Source organism: Loxodonta africana, chromosome 22 (assembly GCF_030014295.1).
Source record: "Loxodonta africana isolate mLoxAfr1 chromosome 22, mLoxAfr1.hap2, whole genome shotgun sequence".
NCBI classification, from domain to species: domain Eukaryota; kingdom Metazoa; phylum Chordata; class Mammalia; order Proboscidea; family Elephantidae; genus Loxodonta; species Loxodonta africana.
This window is the reverse complement of record NC_087363.1, coordinates 21,871,586-21,893,349: the sequence shown is the minus strand read 5'-3', so window position 1 is coordinate 21,893,349 and position 21,764 is coordinate 21,871,586. Positions and strand designations below refer to the sequence as shown.

The 21,764-nt window shown below is 37.8% G+C and overlaps 1 protein-coding gene across 1 annotated transcript in view; it reads left to right on the top strand.

Annotated features, from left to right (window-relative positions):
* The window catches only part of DOCK3 (dedicator of cytokinesis 3), a 572,157-nt gene that overhangs the window by 330,586 nt on the left and 219,807 nt on the right, over positions 1-21,764 (top strand). The window contains exons 6-7 of the mRNA XM_064274461.1: positions 1,579-1,727; positions 15,234-15,318. Coding sequence (XP_064130531.1) covers positions 1,579-1,727; positions 15,234-15,318 — 234 coding nt within the window. The remainder of the gene's footprint in view (positions 1-1,578; positions 1,728-15,233; positions 15,319-21,764) is intronic.

The window sequence follows — 21,764 nt, the reverse complement described above, 5'->3', positions numbered from 1 at the left end:
GCAGTTCCTGGGTTACAAACAAGATCTGTTCCTGTGTGTGTCTTTAAGAATTTGTAGGTAAGTCAGAACAGGTGCATACAGTTCTTATTTAGCCTTACATTAGTTCTAAAAGGAAACCCTGGTGGCATAGTTGTTAAGTGCTACGGCTGCCAGCCAAAGGGTCAGCAGTTCGAATTCACCAGGCACTCTTTGGAAACTCTATGGGGCAGCTCTACTCTGTCCTGTAGGGTCGCTATGAGTCGGAATCGACTCAACGGCACTGGGTTTGGTTTTGGTTTGGTTTAGTTCTAGAAAGGAGCCCTGGTGGTGCAGTGATTAAGAGCTCGGCCGCTAACCAAAAGGTCAGCAGTTCGAATCCACCAGCCACTCCTTGGAAACCCTATGGGGCAGTTCTGCTCTGTCATATAGGGTTGCTATGAGTCAGAATTGACTCCACAGCAACAGGTTTGGTTTTGGTTTTTAGTGCAAGGAAAGGCTCGAATCTCTTTAAGTCAATGACTTAAAAGCTTTATGTGCAGCAGATGAAGGCTATTGTGATGAAGAATTTGTTGCATGTAGATATTGGATGAATTGTTTCAAAATGAGGGCAAACTTACATAACATTAAAGGGCAAGTAGGAGTTGTCTGTTACTCGGATGTTTGGATATTTGTAACCGCAGACTGCCTGTGCATTGTTTTGCTCAAGCATCTACTCTCATGGCACTTATATTTCTTACTTGTACGATCAAAACCACTATGATGTCCATAATTAAATTCATTATGATTCTATTTAATTCTTATAAAGGTAGCACCATTTATTATACTGAAAAGGGTAGAAATCTATGACACTAGGGACACACATCATTTAGAAAAAGCTAATTAGAAAATTTAATGAGGCCTGGAAACCAGGAGTGAATCTTATTCCAAAGACTGTGGCTTTATATTGAAACTTTAGTTCCCTCAAAACAGGAAATAAGATTCTCCCAACTCCTCCCCTACCTTGAGTATTTCTCCTGGGAAAGCTAGAGACCCTGCAGGATGGTTGAAATCTTTGCTGTTACATGCCTAGTAACTATTGTCAGAAGAAACAGCACTTGGCTTCCGTGTAACTTACTGTTCTGCTCAGGGCTTCAAACCAGTTCTTCCCTTCCGTTCCCTTAGAACCCCTGCTGAGAATTTGCATTTCACCCCAGATATACTGAATCAGAATCTACGTTTTAACAAGATCCTCAGGTGATTCTTATGTATAACTTCCTGGGAACTTGTTAGAAATGCAAATTCTCAGCAGGGGTTTGAATGAGAAGTTTACTAACTTTGATTTACTGTGAAAGGAGTAGTCCAGAATGAGTTAAAGTGTTGATAAACAAATGGTACTGTGCATGATCCAGGTCAATTACGTTGCTTATTAGGTGTCATAAGAGATTTTTAGACAGTAGAAACTAAGGATTTTAAGATTTTAAAATAAGATTTTACATTGCCTTTTTTAAGAGGTTCAAAGAAATGACCACTTTTTATATTTCAACCATTTTTCTCTCTTTCTTTCATTCCCTTTCCATATCCCTTTTTTACTTCATCCAACTCCAAAAAATGTCCTTACAGAAGCACAAAGTAGATCTTTTCTACAAACTACGCCATGTGATGAATGAACTTATTGACCTGCGAAGGCAACTACTATCAGGTCACCTGACTCAGGATCAGGTGCGGGAAGTTAAACGGCATATCACCGTGCGCCTGGACTGGGGTAATGAGTAAGTATGGATATTATGTGGGCATCTCTCAGTTTTATTTATGATAACCCAGTCCTAGTGGAGTTGAACCTCATCTTTAATAATTAAAAGACAATATTATATTCTCCACCAAGCTGTAATCATATTTGCTAGGAGTAGTTCTTTGTTGTAGTTACCAAAAGATACCGGCTCTAGTCACAGAAACTCTGTTCTGAAAAATTAAGGAGTTGGACTAGATTATCCTCTGAGATTTTTTCCTACTCAAATTCCTTAATTCTAGACCTCATTCTGTTTTACCAAGCATGATGCCCTTCTTCAGGAACTGGTCCCTCCTGATAACGTCCAAAGTATGTGAGATGAAGTCTCACCATCCTTACTTCTAAGGAGCATTCTGGCTGTACTTCTTCCAAGACTGATTGTTCATCCTTCTGGCAGTCCGTGGTATATTCAGTATTCTTTGCCAACAGCATAATTCATAGGCATCAATTATTCTTCAGTCTTCCTATGCATTGGTAAAGTAGAGGGTCAGTGAAAAAGAGGAAGACCCTCAACGAGATGGATTGACACAGTGGCTGCAACATTGGGCTCAAACATAGCAACCATTGTGAGGATGGTGCAGGACCAGGCAGGATTTCACTCTGTTGTCCATAGGATCACTATGAGTCAGAACGGTTTGATGGCACTTAACAACAACAGATCTCAATAATCAGAATATACTTGTTTCCATCTTCCAGTGCATTTCTTTTTTCAGGTGAACTTGGTATTCTTTACATTTCATAGCCATGCAATGAATATGAATAAGCGTACAATAAAAGCAGGACCTGTCCACATCTGTACTTCAGAACATTCTTAACCACTTTGTCATTCAAAACTAGTCCTTTGGGTATGATAATTTGCTGTTGTCAAACAAGTACAAAATCTAAGACTTTGGCATGGGAATGTAGGGTAGATAATATTCATATTTTATTTCTTCCTAGATTAATAATCGATGTAATTCTCATGTAGTTTTTTCTAATTTTTTTAAAACCAGGACCATTGAAATTTCAAGTGACCAGGTTGCTTTCTATTTAAGATATACACATATCTTAAGTATATTCAAGTGGATGTCTTAAGCTCCTCTCCCTCTTGAGATGTCATTGGAATGATAGAAGACAACAACATGATAAACATAACTAATGTCACTGAATTGTACATGTAAAGAATGTTGAAGTAGCAATTGATTTGTTACATATATACTTAATGCAATAAAAAGGAGACACAAAAATACAAATAAACAGGAAAATTATAGCAAAAATAAGGAAAAAAAAAAAAAAAGAATGAGTCACCGGTTGAATGAGATGTACATATCAGTGCATTTCCAAAAGCTGGAAAGTAGATGGAGGATTAGTGACAGAAGCAGCCCAGTATGTGTGGAGGAAGCTTTAGATAACGAGGGATTGGCCTGCCTTGCAGCTCCCAAAACCGTGAAGGGTGGAAGTGGGCCTTGTGCTTAAAGAGTGATTGCCTAAAAGTATGTATAAGGAATGATCCACCTCCATTGGAGGAAAGCCTTGCAGCCAGGTGTTTTCTCTTCAGAGAAATAAACAAATACAAGGACCAACTGTCTGGGGAAAAATATGGTCAACCTGAGTGTGAACTGGGACCTTAAAGCAAAGCCCTTCATATGCTGGCATAAGTCACGTGTACCATAGGACAGTGCAGAACTCTCCATATCTACTTAACAGCAATTTTAGTTTTGTTTCCTGAGATTAGGAATTATTATTTATTTGGTCAAAAATTTGATGATTCAGGGCATTTAATTTATGTGGTACACTTGTTGGCTTATTTGCATATCTCTAGACTCAGTCCATAAGTAAAAATTATTAAAATTACATCAGGTAGAAACAAACATTTATAATATTTTGCTGTTTTATTTTTAGGAACTAAAATACAGGAAGGCGATAAACAAAATTGTGTTCAAATTTATTAGCTAGCCATCATCCTCTCTTTGTATAGGAGATTTGACCACAGATCTCCTATATAAGGAATAAGTCAGTGAATTACATCCAGTGCAAAGGAATTTGCCTAGCAATGTAAATTTTAATGTTTAATTAATTACACGCTTCCCATAAAGATGTTGGTAAAAGTTTCTTCTGTTTTGAATTGCATCACTGCACTAAATATAACCAGGCCAAACCCATTGCCATTGAATCTATTCCAACTCTTAGTGACCCTATAGGACAGAGCAGAACTGCACTATCATGTTTCCAAGGCTGTAATATTTACAGAAGCAGACTACCACATATTTCTCCCACAGAGCAGCTGGTTGAGTTTGAATGACTGATCTTTCAGTTACCAACCAAGTGCTTTAACCAGTACATAACAGTACCAAAAAAAAAAAAAAAAACTAACCCACTGCCATGGAATCCATTCCGACTCTTTGCAATCCCATAGGGTTTCCAAGGCTGTCAATCTCTTCAGAAATAGACTGCCAAGAGCATCTTTATCCTGTGGAGCTGCTGGTGGTTTCAAACAGCCAGCCTTTGGCTTAGCAGTCGATCACCTTAACCACTGTGCCACCAGGGCTCCTACTGTACCACTAGGGGCTTCTTAAATATAACATACCAAAAAAAAAACCAAACCTAGTGCCGTTGAGTCAATTCCAACTCATAGCGACCCTATAGGACAAAGTAGAACTGCCCCATAGAGTTTCCAAGGAGTGCCTGGCAGATTCGAACTGACGACCCTTAACCACTATGCCACCAGGGTTTCCAAATATAACATAGTTGAGTTAAAATTCCATTAACCCAGAACTGTTACATGCGTTGGAACCGACTTCGTGGTGACGGGTTTGGTTTTGTTGCTGTTGTCGTAGCCTAGTTGATCTCTGCCTTACAAAAATTATCTAAATAAAGGAATATTTTATTCTTAGAATAATTTAAGAATTTTTGTGTTTCTCAGGTGGAAAGTGCGTTTGAATATGAGTATTTTTATTAAGTTTTTTTTTAATTAAAATGACATTGCTATAGATTATAAGCATCAAATGAAATAGTTGGTATCTTTTTATTGTGATGTCTCAGTCTAAGACAGCTCCCTAATATATAATTTTAGTTCTTTTAGTATTCTTTTTCTCCCTCTTCTTTCCCCGGTATCACTTTCTCTCCCTCTTCCTCTTTATTTTTGTACCTTTTCTCACAGATTTTCACATATCCTTACCCACCCATATCCCTTCCTTCCCACGTAGTTCATGTCCCTCACCAAGGGAATTGCTTTTGGAGGAAGCAATAGAAACAGCGGTTTAAGTTGTAGTATGCAGAAAATATTCCCCAGCAAGTTTCCTCTCATGTAGATTTCTAGCTAGGAACCAGAAAGGCTTATGGCTCAGTACATCCCTCTTAAGGGCATAGTGATAATTTTGAGCTTCAGAACATTTTGAAATTAGGAAAAGTTTCTAGTGACTTCTCAGTTAGGGTTCTTCTGATAAAGGGTGTTGCGCCCGCTAATCAATGTCTTGCACTACTCAAGGAGTCTGGGATAACTGTGTTTAAAGTGTATGTCTCCTTTTGTCAGGTATTTGGGTTCAAATGACTGATTTTCACACATGAACACACTTTCTGCATCTGTTTTGTTCATCATTATACCCTGCACTTAGTAGATACCACATGAATGTATCTGAGTAATAAAATGGATTTATTCTCATGCCTGGTGGCCACTCATTCAACAATTGGTTTTTGTTTCCGTCTGGACTTATGTACAAAAAAAAAAAAACAAACCCAGTGCCATCAAGTCGATTCTGACTCAGAGCAACCTTATAGGACAGAGTAGAGCTGCCCCATAGAGTTTCCAAGGAGCACCTGGCGGACTCGAACTGCCGACTCTTTGGTTAGCAGCTGTAGCACTTAACCACTGTGCCACCAGGGTTTCCAAATCATCCCTCAAACTATTATGACTGAATTGATTGCAATCACATGTAGCCATTAGTGCTTAACTGTCACAGTTATTAGTAGAGAAGCAGCAGGTGTGCTGGAAATACCATAGGTTTGGAGTGAGGCACACCTAGCAAGAGATAAGCCCAGCTCTGTTCACTTAATAGGTCACTAGTTAACCTCTCTGGCCCTCAGTTTACTCAATTATAAAATAGGTCTAATACTGTCTGCCTCACATAGTGCTTAGAGATGATGCACATAAAGTACCTAGCTCCAAGTAAACACTCAATAAAGGGTAACAGTATTAGTTATATCTTATCTTTTATTATTATAAATACACCATGCTTTCTTTTTTTTGTTATTGTTAGCTGCTGTCAAGTCATTTCCAACTCATAGTTAACCCTGTGTACAACAGAATGAAACACTGCCCGGTCCTGTGCCATCCTCACAACCATTGCTGCATTTGAGTCCATTGTTGCAGCCACTGTGTCAACCCATCTCATCGAAGGTCTTCCTCTTTTTTGCTGAACCTCTACCTTACCAAACATGATCTCCTTCTCCAGGGACTTGTCCCACCTGATAACATGTCCAAAGTACATGAGATGTAGTCATGCCATCCTTGCTTCCAAGGAGCACTCTGGCTCTACTTCTTCTAAGACAGACTTGTTCATTCTTCTGGCAGTCCATGGTATATTCAGTATTTTTCACCAATACCATTAATTCTTCTTCAGTCTTTCCCCTGCATATGAGATGATTAAAAGTATCATGGCTTGGATGAGGTGAACCATAGTCCTCAAAGTGACATCTTTGCTTTTCAACATTTTAAAGAGGTCTTTTGCAGCAGATTTGCCCAATGCAATGTGTTGTTTGATTTCTTGACTGTGCTTCCATGGGTGTTGATTGTGGATCCAAGTAAAATGAAATCTTTGACAACTTCGGTCTTTTTTCTGTTTATCATGGTGTTGCTCATTGGTCCAGTTGTGAGGACTTTTGTTTTCTTTATGTTGAGGTTCAATCCATACTGAAGGCTGCAGTCTTTGCTCTTTATCAGTAAGTACTTCACGCCCTCTTTGCTTTCAGCAAGTAAGGTTATGTCATCTGCATATCACAGGTTGTTAATGAGTCTTATTCCAATCTTGATGCTGCACTCTTCTTCATGTAGTCCTGATTCTTGGATTATTTGCTTAGCATACAGATTGAATACCTGTGGTGAGAGGACACAACCTCGAAGCACACCTTTCCTGATTTTAAACCATGCAGCATTCCCTTGTTCTGTTTGAACAACTGCCTCTTTTTCTAGGTACAGATTCCACATTACCACAACTAAGTGTTCCACAATTTCCATTCTTCGCAATGTTATCCATAATTTTTTATGATCCATGCAGTCAAATGCCTTTGCATAGTCAATAAAACACAGGTAAACATCTTCCTGCTATTCTCTGCATTCAGCTAAGATCCATCTGACATCAGCAGTGATACCCCTTGTTCAACATCCTCTTCTAAATCAGCTTGAATTTCTGGCAGTTTCCTGTTGCACTGCTGCAACCATTTTTGAATGATCTTCAGCAATATTTTACTTGTGTGTGATACTAATGATATCATTCGATAATTTCCGCGTTCAGTTGGCTTGATTTTCTTTGGAAAGGGCACAAATATGGATCTCTTCCAGTTGGTTGGGCAGGTAGCTGTCTTTCAAATTTCTTGGCATAGACAAGTGAGCTCCTCCAGCATTGTGTCCGTTTGTTGAAACGTCTCCGTTGGTATTCCGTCAATTCCTGGAGCCTTGTTTTTCTGAATGCCTTCAGTGCAGCTTGGACTTCTTCCTTCAGTACCATCAGTTCTTGATTATATGCTGCCTCTTGAAATGACTGAACATTGACCAATTCTTTTTGGTACAGTGACTGTGTATTCCTTCCATCTTCTTTTGAAGCATTCTATGTTGTTTAATTTTTTTCCCATAGAATTCTTCAAAATTGCAACTCGAGGCTCGAATTTTTTCTTCAGTTCTTTCAGCTTAAGAAATACTGAGCATGCTCTTCCCTTTTGGTTTTCCAACTCCGGGTCTTTGTACATATTATAATACTTTACCTTGTCTTTTCAAGTCACCCTTTGAAATCTGTTCATCTCTTTTATTTCATCATTCCCTCCATTTGCTTTAGCTACTCTACATTCAGAAGCAAGTTTCAGAGTATTTTCTGACATCCATTTTGGTCTTTTCTTTCTTTCCTGTGTTTTTAATGACCTTTTCCTCTCTTCATGTATGATGTCCTTGCACAACTTGCCTGGTCTTGGTCATTAGCGTTCAGTGCATCAAATCTGTTCTTGAGATGGTCCCCAAATTCAGGTGAGATATACTGAAGGTCATATTTTGGTTCTCATGAATTTGTTTTAATTGTCTTCAGCTTCAACTTGAACACGCACATGAGCGATTGATGGCCTATTCTGCAGTTAGCCCCTGGCCTTGTTCTGACAGATGATATTGAGCTTTCCTATCGTCTCTTTCCACAGATATAGTCGACTTGTCCTGTGTTTTTCATCCAGTGAGATCCACTTTTATAGTCACCATTTATGTTGTTGAGAAAAGGTATTTGCCATGAATAAGTTGTTAGTCTTACAAAATTCTGTCCTGCGATCTCTCGCATCATTTCTATCACCAAGGCTGTATTTTCTAAGTACCAGTCCTTCTTCTTCATTTCCAACTTTTGCATTCCAATCACTGGTAACTATCAGTGCATCTCGATTGCATGTTTGATCAATTTCAAACTGCAGAAGTTGGTAAAAAATCTTCAGTTTCCTCATCTTTGCTGTAAGTGGTTGGTACATAAATTTGAATAACAGTCATATTAACTGGTCTTCCTTGTAAAAAAAATGTATGGATATTATATTACTGACAGTGTTGTACTTCAGGATAGATCTTAAAGTGTTCTTTTTGACAATGAGTGTGACACCATTCCTCTTCACTTTGTCATTCCTGGCATAGTAGACCATATGATTGTCTGATTCAGAATGGCCAATACCAGTCTATTTCAACTCACTAATGCCTAGAATTCCACAACTTTTCTGGTCTTCGGTCACTAGTGTTCAATGCGTCAAATCTATTCTTAAGATGGTCTCTAAATTCAGGTGGGATATACTCAAGGTCATATTTTGGCTCTTGTGGACTTGCTCTGATTTTCTTCAGTTTCAGCTTGAACTTGCATATGAGCAGTTGATGGTCTGTTCCATAGTCAGCCTCTGGCCTTGTTCTGACTGATGATATTGAGCTTTTCCATCGTCTCTTTCCACAGATGTAGTCAATATGATTTCTGTGTGTTCCATCTGGTGAGGTCCCTGTGTATAATTGCCATTTATATTGGTGAAAGAAGGTATTTGCGATGAAGAAGTCATTGGTCTTGCATAATTCTATCATTCGATCTCCGGCATTGTTTCTGTCATCCATGAAGGAAGCAAGAGGTCACTGAAAAGACAGGAAAGAAAGAAAAGACCAAGATGGATGTCAGAGGAGACTCTGAAACTTGCTCTTGAGCGTCGAGCAGCTAAAGCAAAAGGAAGAATTGATGAAGTAAAAGAACTGAACAGAAGATTTCAAAGGGCCTCTCGAGAAGACAAAGTAAAGTATTATAATGACATGTGCAAAGAGCTGGAGATGGAAAACCAAAAGGGAAGAACACGCTCGGCGTTTTTCAAGCTGAAAGAACTGAAGAAAAAATTTAAGCCTCGAGTTGCAATAGTGAAAGATTCCATTAAACGACGCAGGAAGCATCAAAAGAAGATGGAAGGAATACACAGACTGATTATACCAAAAAGAATTAGTCAATATTCAACCATTTCAAGAGGTGGCATATGATCAGGAACCGATGGTACTGAAGGAGGAAGTCCAAGCTGCTCTGAAGGCACTGGCGAAATACAAGGCTCCAGGAATTGATGGAATATCAACTGAGATGTTTCAACAAACAGATGCAGCACTGCAGGTGCTCACTCGTCTATGCCAAGAAATATGGAAGACAGCTTCCTGGCCAGCGGACTGGAAGAGATCCATATTTATGCTTGTTCCCAAGACAGGTGATCCAACTGAATGTGGAAATTATAGAACAATATCATTAATATCACATGCAAGGAAAATTCTGCTGAAGATCATTCAAAAATGGCTGCAGCAATATATTGACAGGGAACTGCCAGAAATTCAGGCTGGCTTTAGAAGAGGACGTGGAACCAGGGTTATCATTGCTGATGTCAGATGGATCCTGGCTGAAAGCAGAGAATACCAGAAGGATGTTTACCTGTGTTTTATTGACTATGCAAAAGCATTCAACTGTGTGGATCATAACAAACTATGGATAACACTGGGAAGAATGGGAATTCCAGAACACTTAATTGTGCTCATGAGGAACCTTTACGTAGATCAAGAGGCAGTTGTTTGGACAGAACAAGGGGATACTGATTGGTTTAAAGTGAGGAAAGGTGTGCGTCAGGGTTGTATTCTTTCACCATACCTATTTAAATCTGTATACTGAACAAATAATCCGAGAAGCTGGACTGTATGAAGAAGGATGGGGCATCAGGACTGGAGGAGGACTCATTAACAACCTGCGTTATGCAGATGACACAACCTTGCTTGCTGCAAGTGAAGAGGACTTGAAACACTTACTGATGAAGATCAAAGACCACAGCCTTCAGTGTGGATTACACCTCAACATAAAGAAAACAAAAATCCTCACAACTGGAGCAACGAGCAACATCGTGATAAATGGAGAAAAGGTTGAAGTTAACAAGGATTTCATTTTACTTGGATCCACAATCAACAGCCATGGAAGCAGCAGTCAAGAAATCAAAAGATGCATTCATTGGGTAAATCTGCTGCAAAGGACCTCTTCAAAGTGTTGAGGAGCAAAGATGTCACCCTGAAGACTAAGGTGCACCTGACCCAAGCCATGGTATTTTCAATCCCATCATATGCATGTGAAAGCTGGACAATGAATAAGGAAGACTGAAGAAGAGTTGACGCCTTTGAATTGTGGTGTTGGTGAAGAATATTGAATATACCATGGACTGCCAAAAGAACGAACAAATCTGTCTTAGAAGAAGTACAACCAGAATGCTCCTTAGAAGCAAGGATGGCGAGACTGCGTCTTACATACTTTGGACATGTTATCAGGAGGGATCAGTCCCTGGAGAAGGACATCATGCTTGGCAGAGTACAGGGTCAGTGGAAAAGAGGAAGACCCTCAAGGAGGTGGAATGACACAGTGGCTGCAACAATGAGCTGAAGCATAACAACGATTGTAAGGATGGCTCAGGACCAGGCAGTGTTTCGTTCTGTTGTGCATAGGGTCGCTATGAGTCAGAACCGACTCAATGGCACCTAACAACAACAATGCCTAGAATATCAGTGTTTATGTGTTCCATTTCATTTTTAAGCACTTCCAATTTTTCTAGTATTTTTTTACATTCCATGTTCTGATTACTAATGGATGTTCGCAGCTGTTCTCATTTTGAGTTGTGCCACATCAGCAAATACAGGTCCTGAAAGCTTGGCTCCATCTACATCATTAAGGTGGACTTTGCTCTGAAGAGGCAGCTCTTCCCCAGTCGTATATTGAGTGCCATCCATCCTGAGGGCTCATCTTCTGGCACTATATCAGACAATGTTACACTCGTAAGGTTTTCGCTGGCCAGTTTTTTCAGAATTGGATCACCAGGTCCTTCTTCCTAGTCTGTCTTAGTCTGGAAGCTCCACTGAAACCAGTCTACCATGAGTGACTCTGCTGGTATTTGAAATACCAATCCCATAACCTCCAGCATTAGAGAAACGTGCCAGCTGCCACAGTATGACAAACTGACAGATGCATGGTCTAATGCTTTCATTAGAATAGTTATTACCTATATGCTGACTATACTATAATCAGTAGAAAGGGTCCACTGCCTGCATGAAATGGTAATACTTCCAGTCTCTCTCAGCCTATTTCTAGTAGTGGACTAAGTCCTGGTGTGCTATAACATCCATTGTATATAATGAATAAACTTCAGATTCTTTTCTGTGTTTTGTGGCTCCGATGACAGACTGCAGAAGGAAAGTATATAATAGAAAACAGGATATAATATAGAAAATACAAAAGAAATGTAAAATTCAAAGAATTTTTTAACAAAGATTGAAGACCCTGAAAGAGTTCCACCTGAAAAAAGATAGGAAGAATGACTAACACTCATTCACTATGTCCCCAAACTCAGCATCAGCCCAGCACAGAGTAACAAAAAAAACCAAACCCACTGCTGTCGAGTCGATTCCAACTCATAGTGACCCTATATGACAGAGTAGAACTGCCCCATAGAGCTTCCAAGGAGCGCCTGGCAGATTTGAACTGCCAGCCTCTTGGTTAGCAGCCATAGCACTTAACCACTACACTACCAGGGTTTCCTGGCACAGAGTACTAGGGTGCTAATAAATATTTATTGAATTATTAGCATCAACGAATGAGTGATCAGTGATGGGTAAGTGAAGACTAAATATTTTCATGAAATCTGCTCACCTAAGCAATTAGTAAAACTGTTTTTAAAAACTCCGCTCTGCAGTACATTTGTATGTAGATATATGTATATGTATGCCTCCTCCTCGTGCCCATCTGTTCAGAGTCTTTTATTCAGATACTACACTCCTTTGATCACAATCCCTGTACTTGAAGCCATATTTTAGCTAATGATATAACACATAGTAATAATAATTATTATTAATAGCAGCAGCAGTTCATAGTTCTGGGCACTGTGCTGAGTGTTTTCATGGATCAATCTTAAAACAGCCTATGAGGGAAGTGTGTTTATTATTTGAAGATCGTAGAGAAGACAGTGTGGCTTAGCGGAAGAGCCAGGAAACAAACCAGACAATCTGATATCAGTACCCACATTCCTAACAGTTCTGCTGCACTGCCTCCCTTTGCTGTGAAGATAAAGAAGAGACTGTTGACGGTTCCCTGCACTTACTGTTCACTGTTCTTAAGAGTAAAGCGTAAGAAGAAATAGCCGGGCATGTCTTTTTCAGAGAAAAAGTATAGGGAACATTATTTTTTTTTACGGTCCAGCATTTGTGCCTTTTCCCAGTGAGAACAGTCTCCTAATTTAGCTTTTGAGAACTAATACTCTTCCTCTGTTGAAGGCAATTTTAGTAGAAGGAAGTCTTCGGTTTCACCAGATAAGTTAATCGTTCTCTTATTTTCCAAGATAATGAAATTGAGAAACTGAAGGGTATAGTGTTTAGGGACTTCTAGGAGAAGGAAAAACACTCTGCTTTCAGGGGACAATTAGACAATGAATAAGGACATTTGCTTGACTCAAAACTGCTTTATTTCCTGCATCCAGCACTCTTCGTCTGGGACATGATAGGTCCTCAGAAAATATCTGTGGGGTAGGTGTATGGTTGAATGGGAAGAAAGCTAAGGGTGCCACAGCGCTAGGATGTAGTTTGCATAGAGGTCAGTCTCCAAAGAAGCTGGTACTGTGTGTGGTGCTCTGCCACAGAACACATACGATCCTAACCCTGCTAACTCAGATGATGGTTGGATTTTTTTCTTAAACTGTTTTATCTAAATCATACATTTTGATTGGATTGTTTGCTCAGATCCTCTTTTGCTTCCTAGTTATAATATGTTGACTAGTCCATATATATTTTGTAACTTCCAGTGGTTAAAGAATATGTGTGAAATTTTGTTTCTTCACTTGTTTATTTCAAAAAGCTTAAGTAACATGAGTATAGAAAATACGGAAAATATTTTTTTAAATCAACTATAATTTCACTTCCCTGATACAAATACAAGTATCATTTTTGTGATCTTTCCACTGCATATAAAAAGTATTTTAAATACTTGAAATCATATATACGAAATTATCTTTATAATGTAAATTGCTTTTTTCTGAGAAGAGGGGTAAAAAAGATGTGCTGTAGCTCTCTCTTGCTCTCCATTGACACTGCTGCCTTGGCATGCTGTAGGTGTTAGAAGCCAGAGGCCTGGTACTGTTTTAGAGAAATTCAGAATAGCTTGTAAGAAGTGATGGAATAGCCTTTCTTTGGCATAGGAAGACATCCCAGTGGTAGAAAAACAATATATCTCATATATTTAAATGGATTGACAAATAATCAGACAAATTTCATGACATTGTTTTATCATTAAACCATAAAGTATGGTAGTTCTTATGTAAAATTGTGAGGGTTTTTTCAGTGCTAAAAGGATAATTTTCATTGTCTCTTAATAGAAAAACTTCAGTTTTTAATGTTTAATAGAAAAATGTTTCTCCTTTTATTTGCCTGCTAAAACTGCACATCAAAATTTTAATTCTTAATTATGGTAATCGTGTTAGCTTATGCAATCAATATGTTTTCTTCATAATGTTTAATTTTCTGTTTTTATTTTAGAAATCTTTTTGCAATTTGTTTAACCTCAGCTCTTTTCCTGTAAACAGGCTGTAAATTATAAATAAAATAAATAAATCTGTATTTTGCATGTATACCTGGCTTTATTTTAAATGAGTGGGAGTTTTATGCATAGAAAAAGCCTATAGAATTGGTTTTACAAGCATGGTCTAAAAGTAGTTCACAGTCTAGTTAAAGAAAAAAGAATATATAGTTTTCCTTCTTAGTCTATGGAATACTTTTGCTAGATGCAGTAGATAATAACCCTTGTTTTGGGATAAGATGGTCACAGACAATCTCTGAAACTTCATGGTTGTGTGCATTCTCCTCAAAAAAAATCATGTACGAACACATGCACATATAACTCACAACGTTGTAAGCAGTTTCGGGGTCCACAAGCCCCTCCACTCCACTGGTCTCCAGGTTTAAAGTGGTTGTTCTTGAGAGTAAGAAGGAAGCTAATATTTATTGAATATAGATTACGTACCATATTTGAATCCAAGAGTTCTGTATCCAGAATTATTTCCATTGCCTTATACTGCCAATCAATCATTAATTACCATCACTTCTTCCTTCCTGCTCAAATTTACCAGATCTTCTAAATGCTGTTTTTTGAGTAGAGTACTCCTTGGTTCAACTTCCATCTAGAGTTTCTTGGGATGCTGGTAATATGTGACAAGGTCTTTATTATAACCCAGTGCCAATATAAAGTTGAAAATGAAATAAAACACAACTAAGATACACATCTTTGGGTTTATTATCTTTAGGCAGTGATTTTTATTTGTTTTGATTTTTAATTACAGATTAACTTGGACCCTGAATAATTTCTCATCCTAATTAAAGTAATACATGGCTGAGCCTTGAATATACTTGTAGGAGGGGAAGAAACAAGTAAACATGACTTCTTATTAATGATCTGTACAAAACTCATCTTTAGTGAACTCAAACAATCTGTTTTAAACATGGTGTTGAAGGGGCCCTTTTTGCCATCACAACTGAAACTGCTTGATGACTGGAATGGTGTCAGTCTTAAATTCCTAGCCTCACCTATTTACCCAAAGATAAACACAATCAGGTGTTGCCAGATACAGGTATGTTCTTTGTTGTACAGTGTCTGGACACCTGTTCACAATATCATGGCAGGTATGGGCTCCCAGGATGTCGTATAGATAAATGAGTGATCTGAGGACGTTTTGTGCTGAGTGTGATCTTTCTCTTTACTAGACATTTGGGTCTGGACCTGGTGCCTCGGAAGGACTTTGAAGTAGTAGACTCGGATCAGATTAGTGTCTCAGATCTCTATAAAATGGTAAGAAACCTAATATGAGGTGGCTTTTTCCTGCACATCTCATTTTTTCCTTTTTGTTTATTTTCCTTAATTATTTATGAAACAACATTGCAAAAATTGTCTTTTTTTTATTTAAGGGGTCTTCTTTTTTTTTTTTTTTTCTTTATTTTGACAGCACATAGCACGCTTGCTTTTCAAATGATTGCAGTGTAGGGCTGCTGGGCTTACTGTAATATCTAGGGGGTCACTTCTCTGTTCATTCTGCTGGTGAACAGAGCTTCTTCAGCCTACATCGGTTACTAAAGTTGTGTCTCTTTCCCCACACCCTTAAGAATAGAAGGTAGTCGAAACTACAAAGAGCCCATTATTGATTAATGTAGTGATTGAACCTAGAATTCATGTACCAGTTCATAGACATACAGAACCTGATAGATCCTTAGCTGTCTGTTGATTATTATAAAAATGCATTGATTGCCAACCAAGATTATATTTTATAGACTAGATGAGAAGTAATTGAAAAGAAGGTATAAAATTTTTAAAGTAAAACAGATAGAAGTATCCTAAGGTTACTGTTAAGCTTAGACCAAGGGACTAGGTAAAACCCCACTTGGGGGAAGTATATATTTGAGTAATATATATTGCTGAGAATTCAAAGTTTTAGGGTCTCTTTAAGAAAACGTAGTATTTTTAGGAAACAGATGATATCAAGGATGTTGCCTAGTTGAGGACCTTAGGAAATTGCCTAAATAATATCCAAATAGCTTATCAATTGCTTCTGTATATTTGCTTGTGTATAGTTACTGGTATACACAGGTAAGTGTACAATTGCTTTAACTATGCAGAATGATAGGCTTGACATATAGAGATTAATGATGAACAAGATATATCCCTTACCTCAAGAATCTTGCCATCTAGGGTAATGACTCCTAACCCTTTCTAGGTCATGGAGGCTCAGATGAACCCCTCCCCTGCCAAGGACAAAGCAACTATGATTTTTCATATAAATTTTTATAATCAATTTTAGGGAATTGATGGATAGTTCCTCCCCCTGGCTACTCCTCAAGCCTATGCATGAACCCCTTGTTTTGAGTCTCTAATGAGATAATAGACCACAAACAAATAACTGCCGTATATGTGGTATATACCATAATTAAGGTATACACTGATCCTTTTAAAAGAAATGGACTCGGAAAATCAGTGAAAGTTTCCAGAGGCAGTAATCTGTATGTGAGTCTTGAAGGGTAAGCAGGGGCTCACCAGGTAGAAAAATGAAAAGGAAAGACATTTCAAAATTGCACCCAGCATAAGGCAGTGGCAGGGTAGTATTTCTAGGAAACTATAACACAATTGGTGACTTCGGCATGTAGGTATTCGTTAGCAAGTGGCAGATGAGGCCAGAAGGAGACAAGAGCCAGTTTGTGAAAAACTTTATATGCCAAAAATCAGACTCTTTAGTTGTCTGATAGAACCTTTGGAGTGACATGATCAAACGTGTGTTTCACATGCTGACTCAGTCTGTAGAGAATGTAAAATGCAGAAAAGATTGAAACCAGGTAGAAAGGAGACCACGGTAGTGATTCAGCCAAGAAATAATGATGTTCTACCTAAGCAGCGATGGGAATAGACAAGAAATACAATAAAGAAATACAGATGTTTTAAAATAAAGTTGATGAATTGTGATGATCAATTAATTGTAGGAAGTGAAGGGAGAAGGAACATTTGAGGCAAAGAATTCCTCTCAGAATGATGGTTTAAAGGATGCCTTTTTTTTTTTTTTTTTAAGGGTTTTCAAATTTATTGGGAGTGTGACAGAAAGCCTTTGGAGTAATTTGAACAAGGGACTCATACAATGTGTCTTACATTTTAAAAGCGTTCCTTGAGCTGCTATGTAGAGAAGGACTGGAGTTGGGCAAGAATGGAAGCAGGGAGCAATTGTTTAAGCAAGAGATTTTCATTTTAGTAGCTTGGACTAGAGATAGGACAGTGCAAGTGGTAAGAAGTTGCTGAATTCTAGATTTTTTGAAGTTAGAACCACAGTTGTAGATAGACTGAATTGTATTTGTGCAAGAAAGAGAAAGGTCAGAAAAAATGACACCAGTCCTATGTTTTTGACCTCCTCAACTGGGTAAAAGTAGAACAGGGAACATTGTGTGTAAAGCAGGCTTGAGAGTTGAGCAGTGGGGAATCTATAGTTCTGGTTTTTCTTCTTAAGTTTGAGATACCTTTTAAATATCCGAACAGAGATGTTGAAAAGTCTGTACATTGAAACCCAGTGGTCAGTAGGCACTGTCATCCCATAGAACACTTCAGGAAGCTTTCTATTGCCTAACTCTTAAATAGGAGCAAATAGCCACACATCAATAGACATTTGGAGGAAACTTCTCACATGAAGGTTAGAGAGCAAAACAAGCAACCTATGAATAGAACTTGAAAGAATGCAAAAACTCTGGCAGAAGAAAATGGTGATTGCTCTCTGTAGAAAGAAAAACAAAGCTGCAGTTAGGAAACAAAGTGGAGCAATCCAAGAAAAAAAGGAGTATTAGAAAATTAAAAATGACATAACTGGAATAAACTTGGTATAAAGGTTAGAAGATAAAATAGAGAAACTCTCCCTGAAAACAGAATGATAACAACGAAATTAACAATAGGAGAGAGAAGTTACAAAAATCAGAGGTTCAATCCAGGAGATCCAGTATCTAGATAATAGAGTTTCAGAAGGGAGAACAGAGAAACAAATGAAGGAAATTATCGAAGAAATCATGTTAATTGGAGATGGGAAGTACAGGGTGGAGAGGAGAAGTGTGCTGTCACATCATAGGGAGAGCAACTAGGGTCACATAACAATGTGTGTATAAGTTTTTGTATGAGAAACTGACTTGAATTATGTTAAAAAAAAAAAAAGTCATATTAAGATCCTTCCAAACATTTGGCAATTAATTGTGAAATTTCAGCTTACCAGAAATAAGGAGTTGAGGCTAAAAGCTTTCAGAAAGGAAAACAGGTAACGTACAAAGGATTTGGTTTAAGAACAGCATTTGATTTCTTAATAGCAACATTGAAATCTAGAAAACGGTGGAGCATTGCCTTCAAAATTCTGAGGGAAAACAAATTTTCATCCTAGAATTCTAAATAAATTCAGCCACCTCATCAATCAAGTGGGAGGGTAGCCTAAAGAAAAATAGGTTATTCAAAGTCTAAAAAATAAAATCTGTCTTATGAAATCCTTTTCAGGAAACTACTGAAGAATGAATTGTTCCTTTAAAATACTACTACATGCCATTCAGAAAAGGGATTCTGACACATGTGATAGGTGCAAAGAATTCGCAGGGTGGCAGCAGAGGGAACTCCCAGGATGGTAGCTGTGCAGTAGGCCTAGAGAATAACCAGTCTGGATTAAAGCAGAAGGACAAAGAACGCCAGGAGAGTTATCTCCAGGAGAAAATAGCAGACCTCATAGACTATTTGGCAGTTTTCACCATGTGGAAAATACTCTTAGAAGATATTTTATAGAGTTGTTGGAGGGCGTAGAAAGAGACCCTATCATTTAAAAAAAAAAGCAAGTATCGTGGGAAAAAAGCAGAAAGTAGCAGAAGAAAGAAATTGTTATTGTAGTACCCTACTTGGCTCAGCAGTGAACAATACTTAAAAGTTACAGTAGTATAAACATTAGTTTTAACCAAAAAAATTATGATGCACTGGGGAGATGAGTAGATATAAACAAAAGGAAAAATCTTCTGCCATAATAAGAAACCAATAAATAATTCTAAAATTGGATAAAGGGAAAGAAATTTAAGTATGAAATTTAGAAATATTTGATAAATTCTAGAAGAAACACCATAAAGAATTCAAAGTAGTTATCTCTGGGAAACAGGAGCAGAGGACTGACAATTTTCCTGCAAGCCTTTTAGTGCTATTTAACTTTTTAACCACCACTTGCCTGTCAGTTTGTTGTACTGTGGCGGCTTGTGTTGCTCTGAAGCTGGAAGCTATACCACCAGTTTTTGAAATACGAGCAGGTTCACCCATAGTAGACAGGTTTCAGCAGAACTTCCAGATTAAGCCAAACTAGGAAGAAAGGCCAATGAAAACTCAGTGGATCACAACAAAATATTGTTTGATGTGGTGCTGGAAGATGAGCCCCTTAGACTGGAAGGCACCGGAATAAACAGGAGCCGCAGCAGGGGCTCGAGCATACCAGGGACCGTTAAGATGGCACAGGACAGGGCCATGTTTCTGTTGTACATAAGGTCACCATGAGCTGGAGACAACTTTATGGCAACTAATGGTAACAAATACAACTACATGCTTGTATCATTTTATTACATTTAAATTTTATTAAAAATGCCTAAAGGTCAAGTTCTTTTTATTTTATTTCATTTTCTGCTAAGTTCTCTCTTTTTATGCCATGTATTTACTTTTGAACTGAAAGAATTAGAGATGATGGAGTAAAACCAATTTTGAGAGTCCATAAATTTATTGAAAACCTCTTAAGATTTTTGCATTAAATTCTATACGGTAAATGTTTCATTTAAATCTTAACATTGTCGGTGAAATCCAAAGGAATAACCTTTGGAACTTCTTCATGTTAACATTTAAATTTGTCACTGCCTGTTACACAAACTCAGTATGAAACATTCTAATTATAATAATACTTATCACACACTAAAAGTAAAAAATAAAGCTTTATAAATAAGATTAACCTTAAATACCCATTTCTTTTCCATAAAAAACCAAGCTCCTGTGCAAGTGTTGAATGATTATCATTGGTAAAAACCTCTCTAAATACACAGTTCGATTTTCTGTTCCATATGACAGGAACCGCAGGAAGCTTCAGTGCGCCTCAGTTCTTGGGTCTGCAGAATAACTCGAAACCAACCCACTTTTAGCAGTAGAGACTTGGTGCTGCCCAAAATAAAAAGCATTTTGAAAAGAAACAACAAAATGTTTGTATTAATCTTAATTAGCAAAATCTTTTGAAATGTTGGCACTCAGAAATTACATCATATATGAGCTTCTAAATTGTGGCAAGATCTAACAGAATTCTCACACTAGAATCTTCTGCTTCATTGTTATCCTTCCACATTAAGGTGTGAGAAGTAGCCCTTCTCATGCTACTGAGGGAGATTGTTCTTAAAAGATCAGGGCTTATTTTGAAAGCCATCTCAGATATCTTTGGATGTTGGTGAGGTCTAAATGCTAAGTAATAGAAAATAATCAGGAAAAAAAGATCCTCCAACTACATAACAGTTTTTTATCTTCTGTTGCTAGTTAGTATTTCCAATAGATCAATGTATATACTTCCCTTCTGGAATAAATCAATTGATTAGACTACTATAATCAAGCATCATTTCATTGGTAATTCAGATTAGATATGTCTTATACTTCCTTTCTAAGACCCAGAATACCTAATACAGTTGTTAGAGGAGCCCCAGTGGCACAGTGGTAAAGCGCTCAGATGCGAACCAAAAGGTCAACAGTTGGAATCCACCAGCAGCTCCAAGGGAGAAAGATGTGGCAGTCCAATTCCGTGAAGATTACAGCCTAGGAAACCCTATGAGGCAGTTCTACTCTGTCCTATAGAGTCACGATGAGTTGGAATCGATGACAGTGGGCTTAATTGTGTTATTCAGTTGAACATGTTTAAAGCTGCATGGTTTTTTCCATATTGTTAGACTCTTGTAAATTAAGTGAACTAGAGACCTCAGAGGACTGAAAACTACTTTTGTACTGGAAAAAAAATTGAGGCAATAATGTAGGCCATTCATTTCTTGATTAATGTAGATTTTTTGCTAGGTACTAGAGATATAAAAAAAAAAAATTTTTTTTTCTTTTACCAGAGATATGAAGACAGGTAATTTGCTCTCTGAGAGAACGAAGTCCAGAGTTAAGTAGCAGATGTGGAAACATAATACATTATAGTCCTAATACAGGTGATGGGAGCTCTGAAGAGGGAGATATTAGCTGGACAGCAGAATGCTGCCTGACCACAGGGCAGAGGATTTTCCTTACAGTCCCATGAAAGAGGCTCCAAATGCCAGTTCTGCTCCTTTTTTCTGGCTCCAGTGTGGTATGCTTTTAGACTAAATTCAAAAGTTCTCCCAAAATTTGATGCCTTTGAAGTTATTTTATACTGAAATTAGCTGTGTTTTGTAAACTTCTTCTGTACCTAGTTTTAATTGAAAATTTATGTTTAAAATTGGTAGTCATTTTTAAGAGATAGTAAGTCTACTTGAGCAGAACTTAGTGCAGTTCCTGAATATAAAACAAAACAATGAAGCACATTTTAGGCCACTGGCATATGGGGCAGTAAACCGGGGAAAGCCCAATTTTTTTTTTTTTTTTACAAGTCTAATTTTTAAAAGTTTTCTTTTAACCTGTTTTATATATGAAGTTTTCTTTTGTGCATACACATTTCATGTGATGAGTTCCTCAGCTGGTGGAGACCTGATTTTATTGTATTTAATATA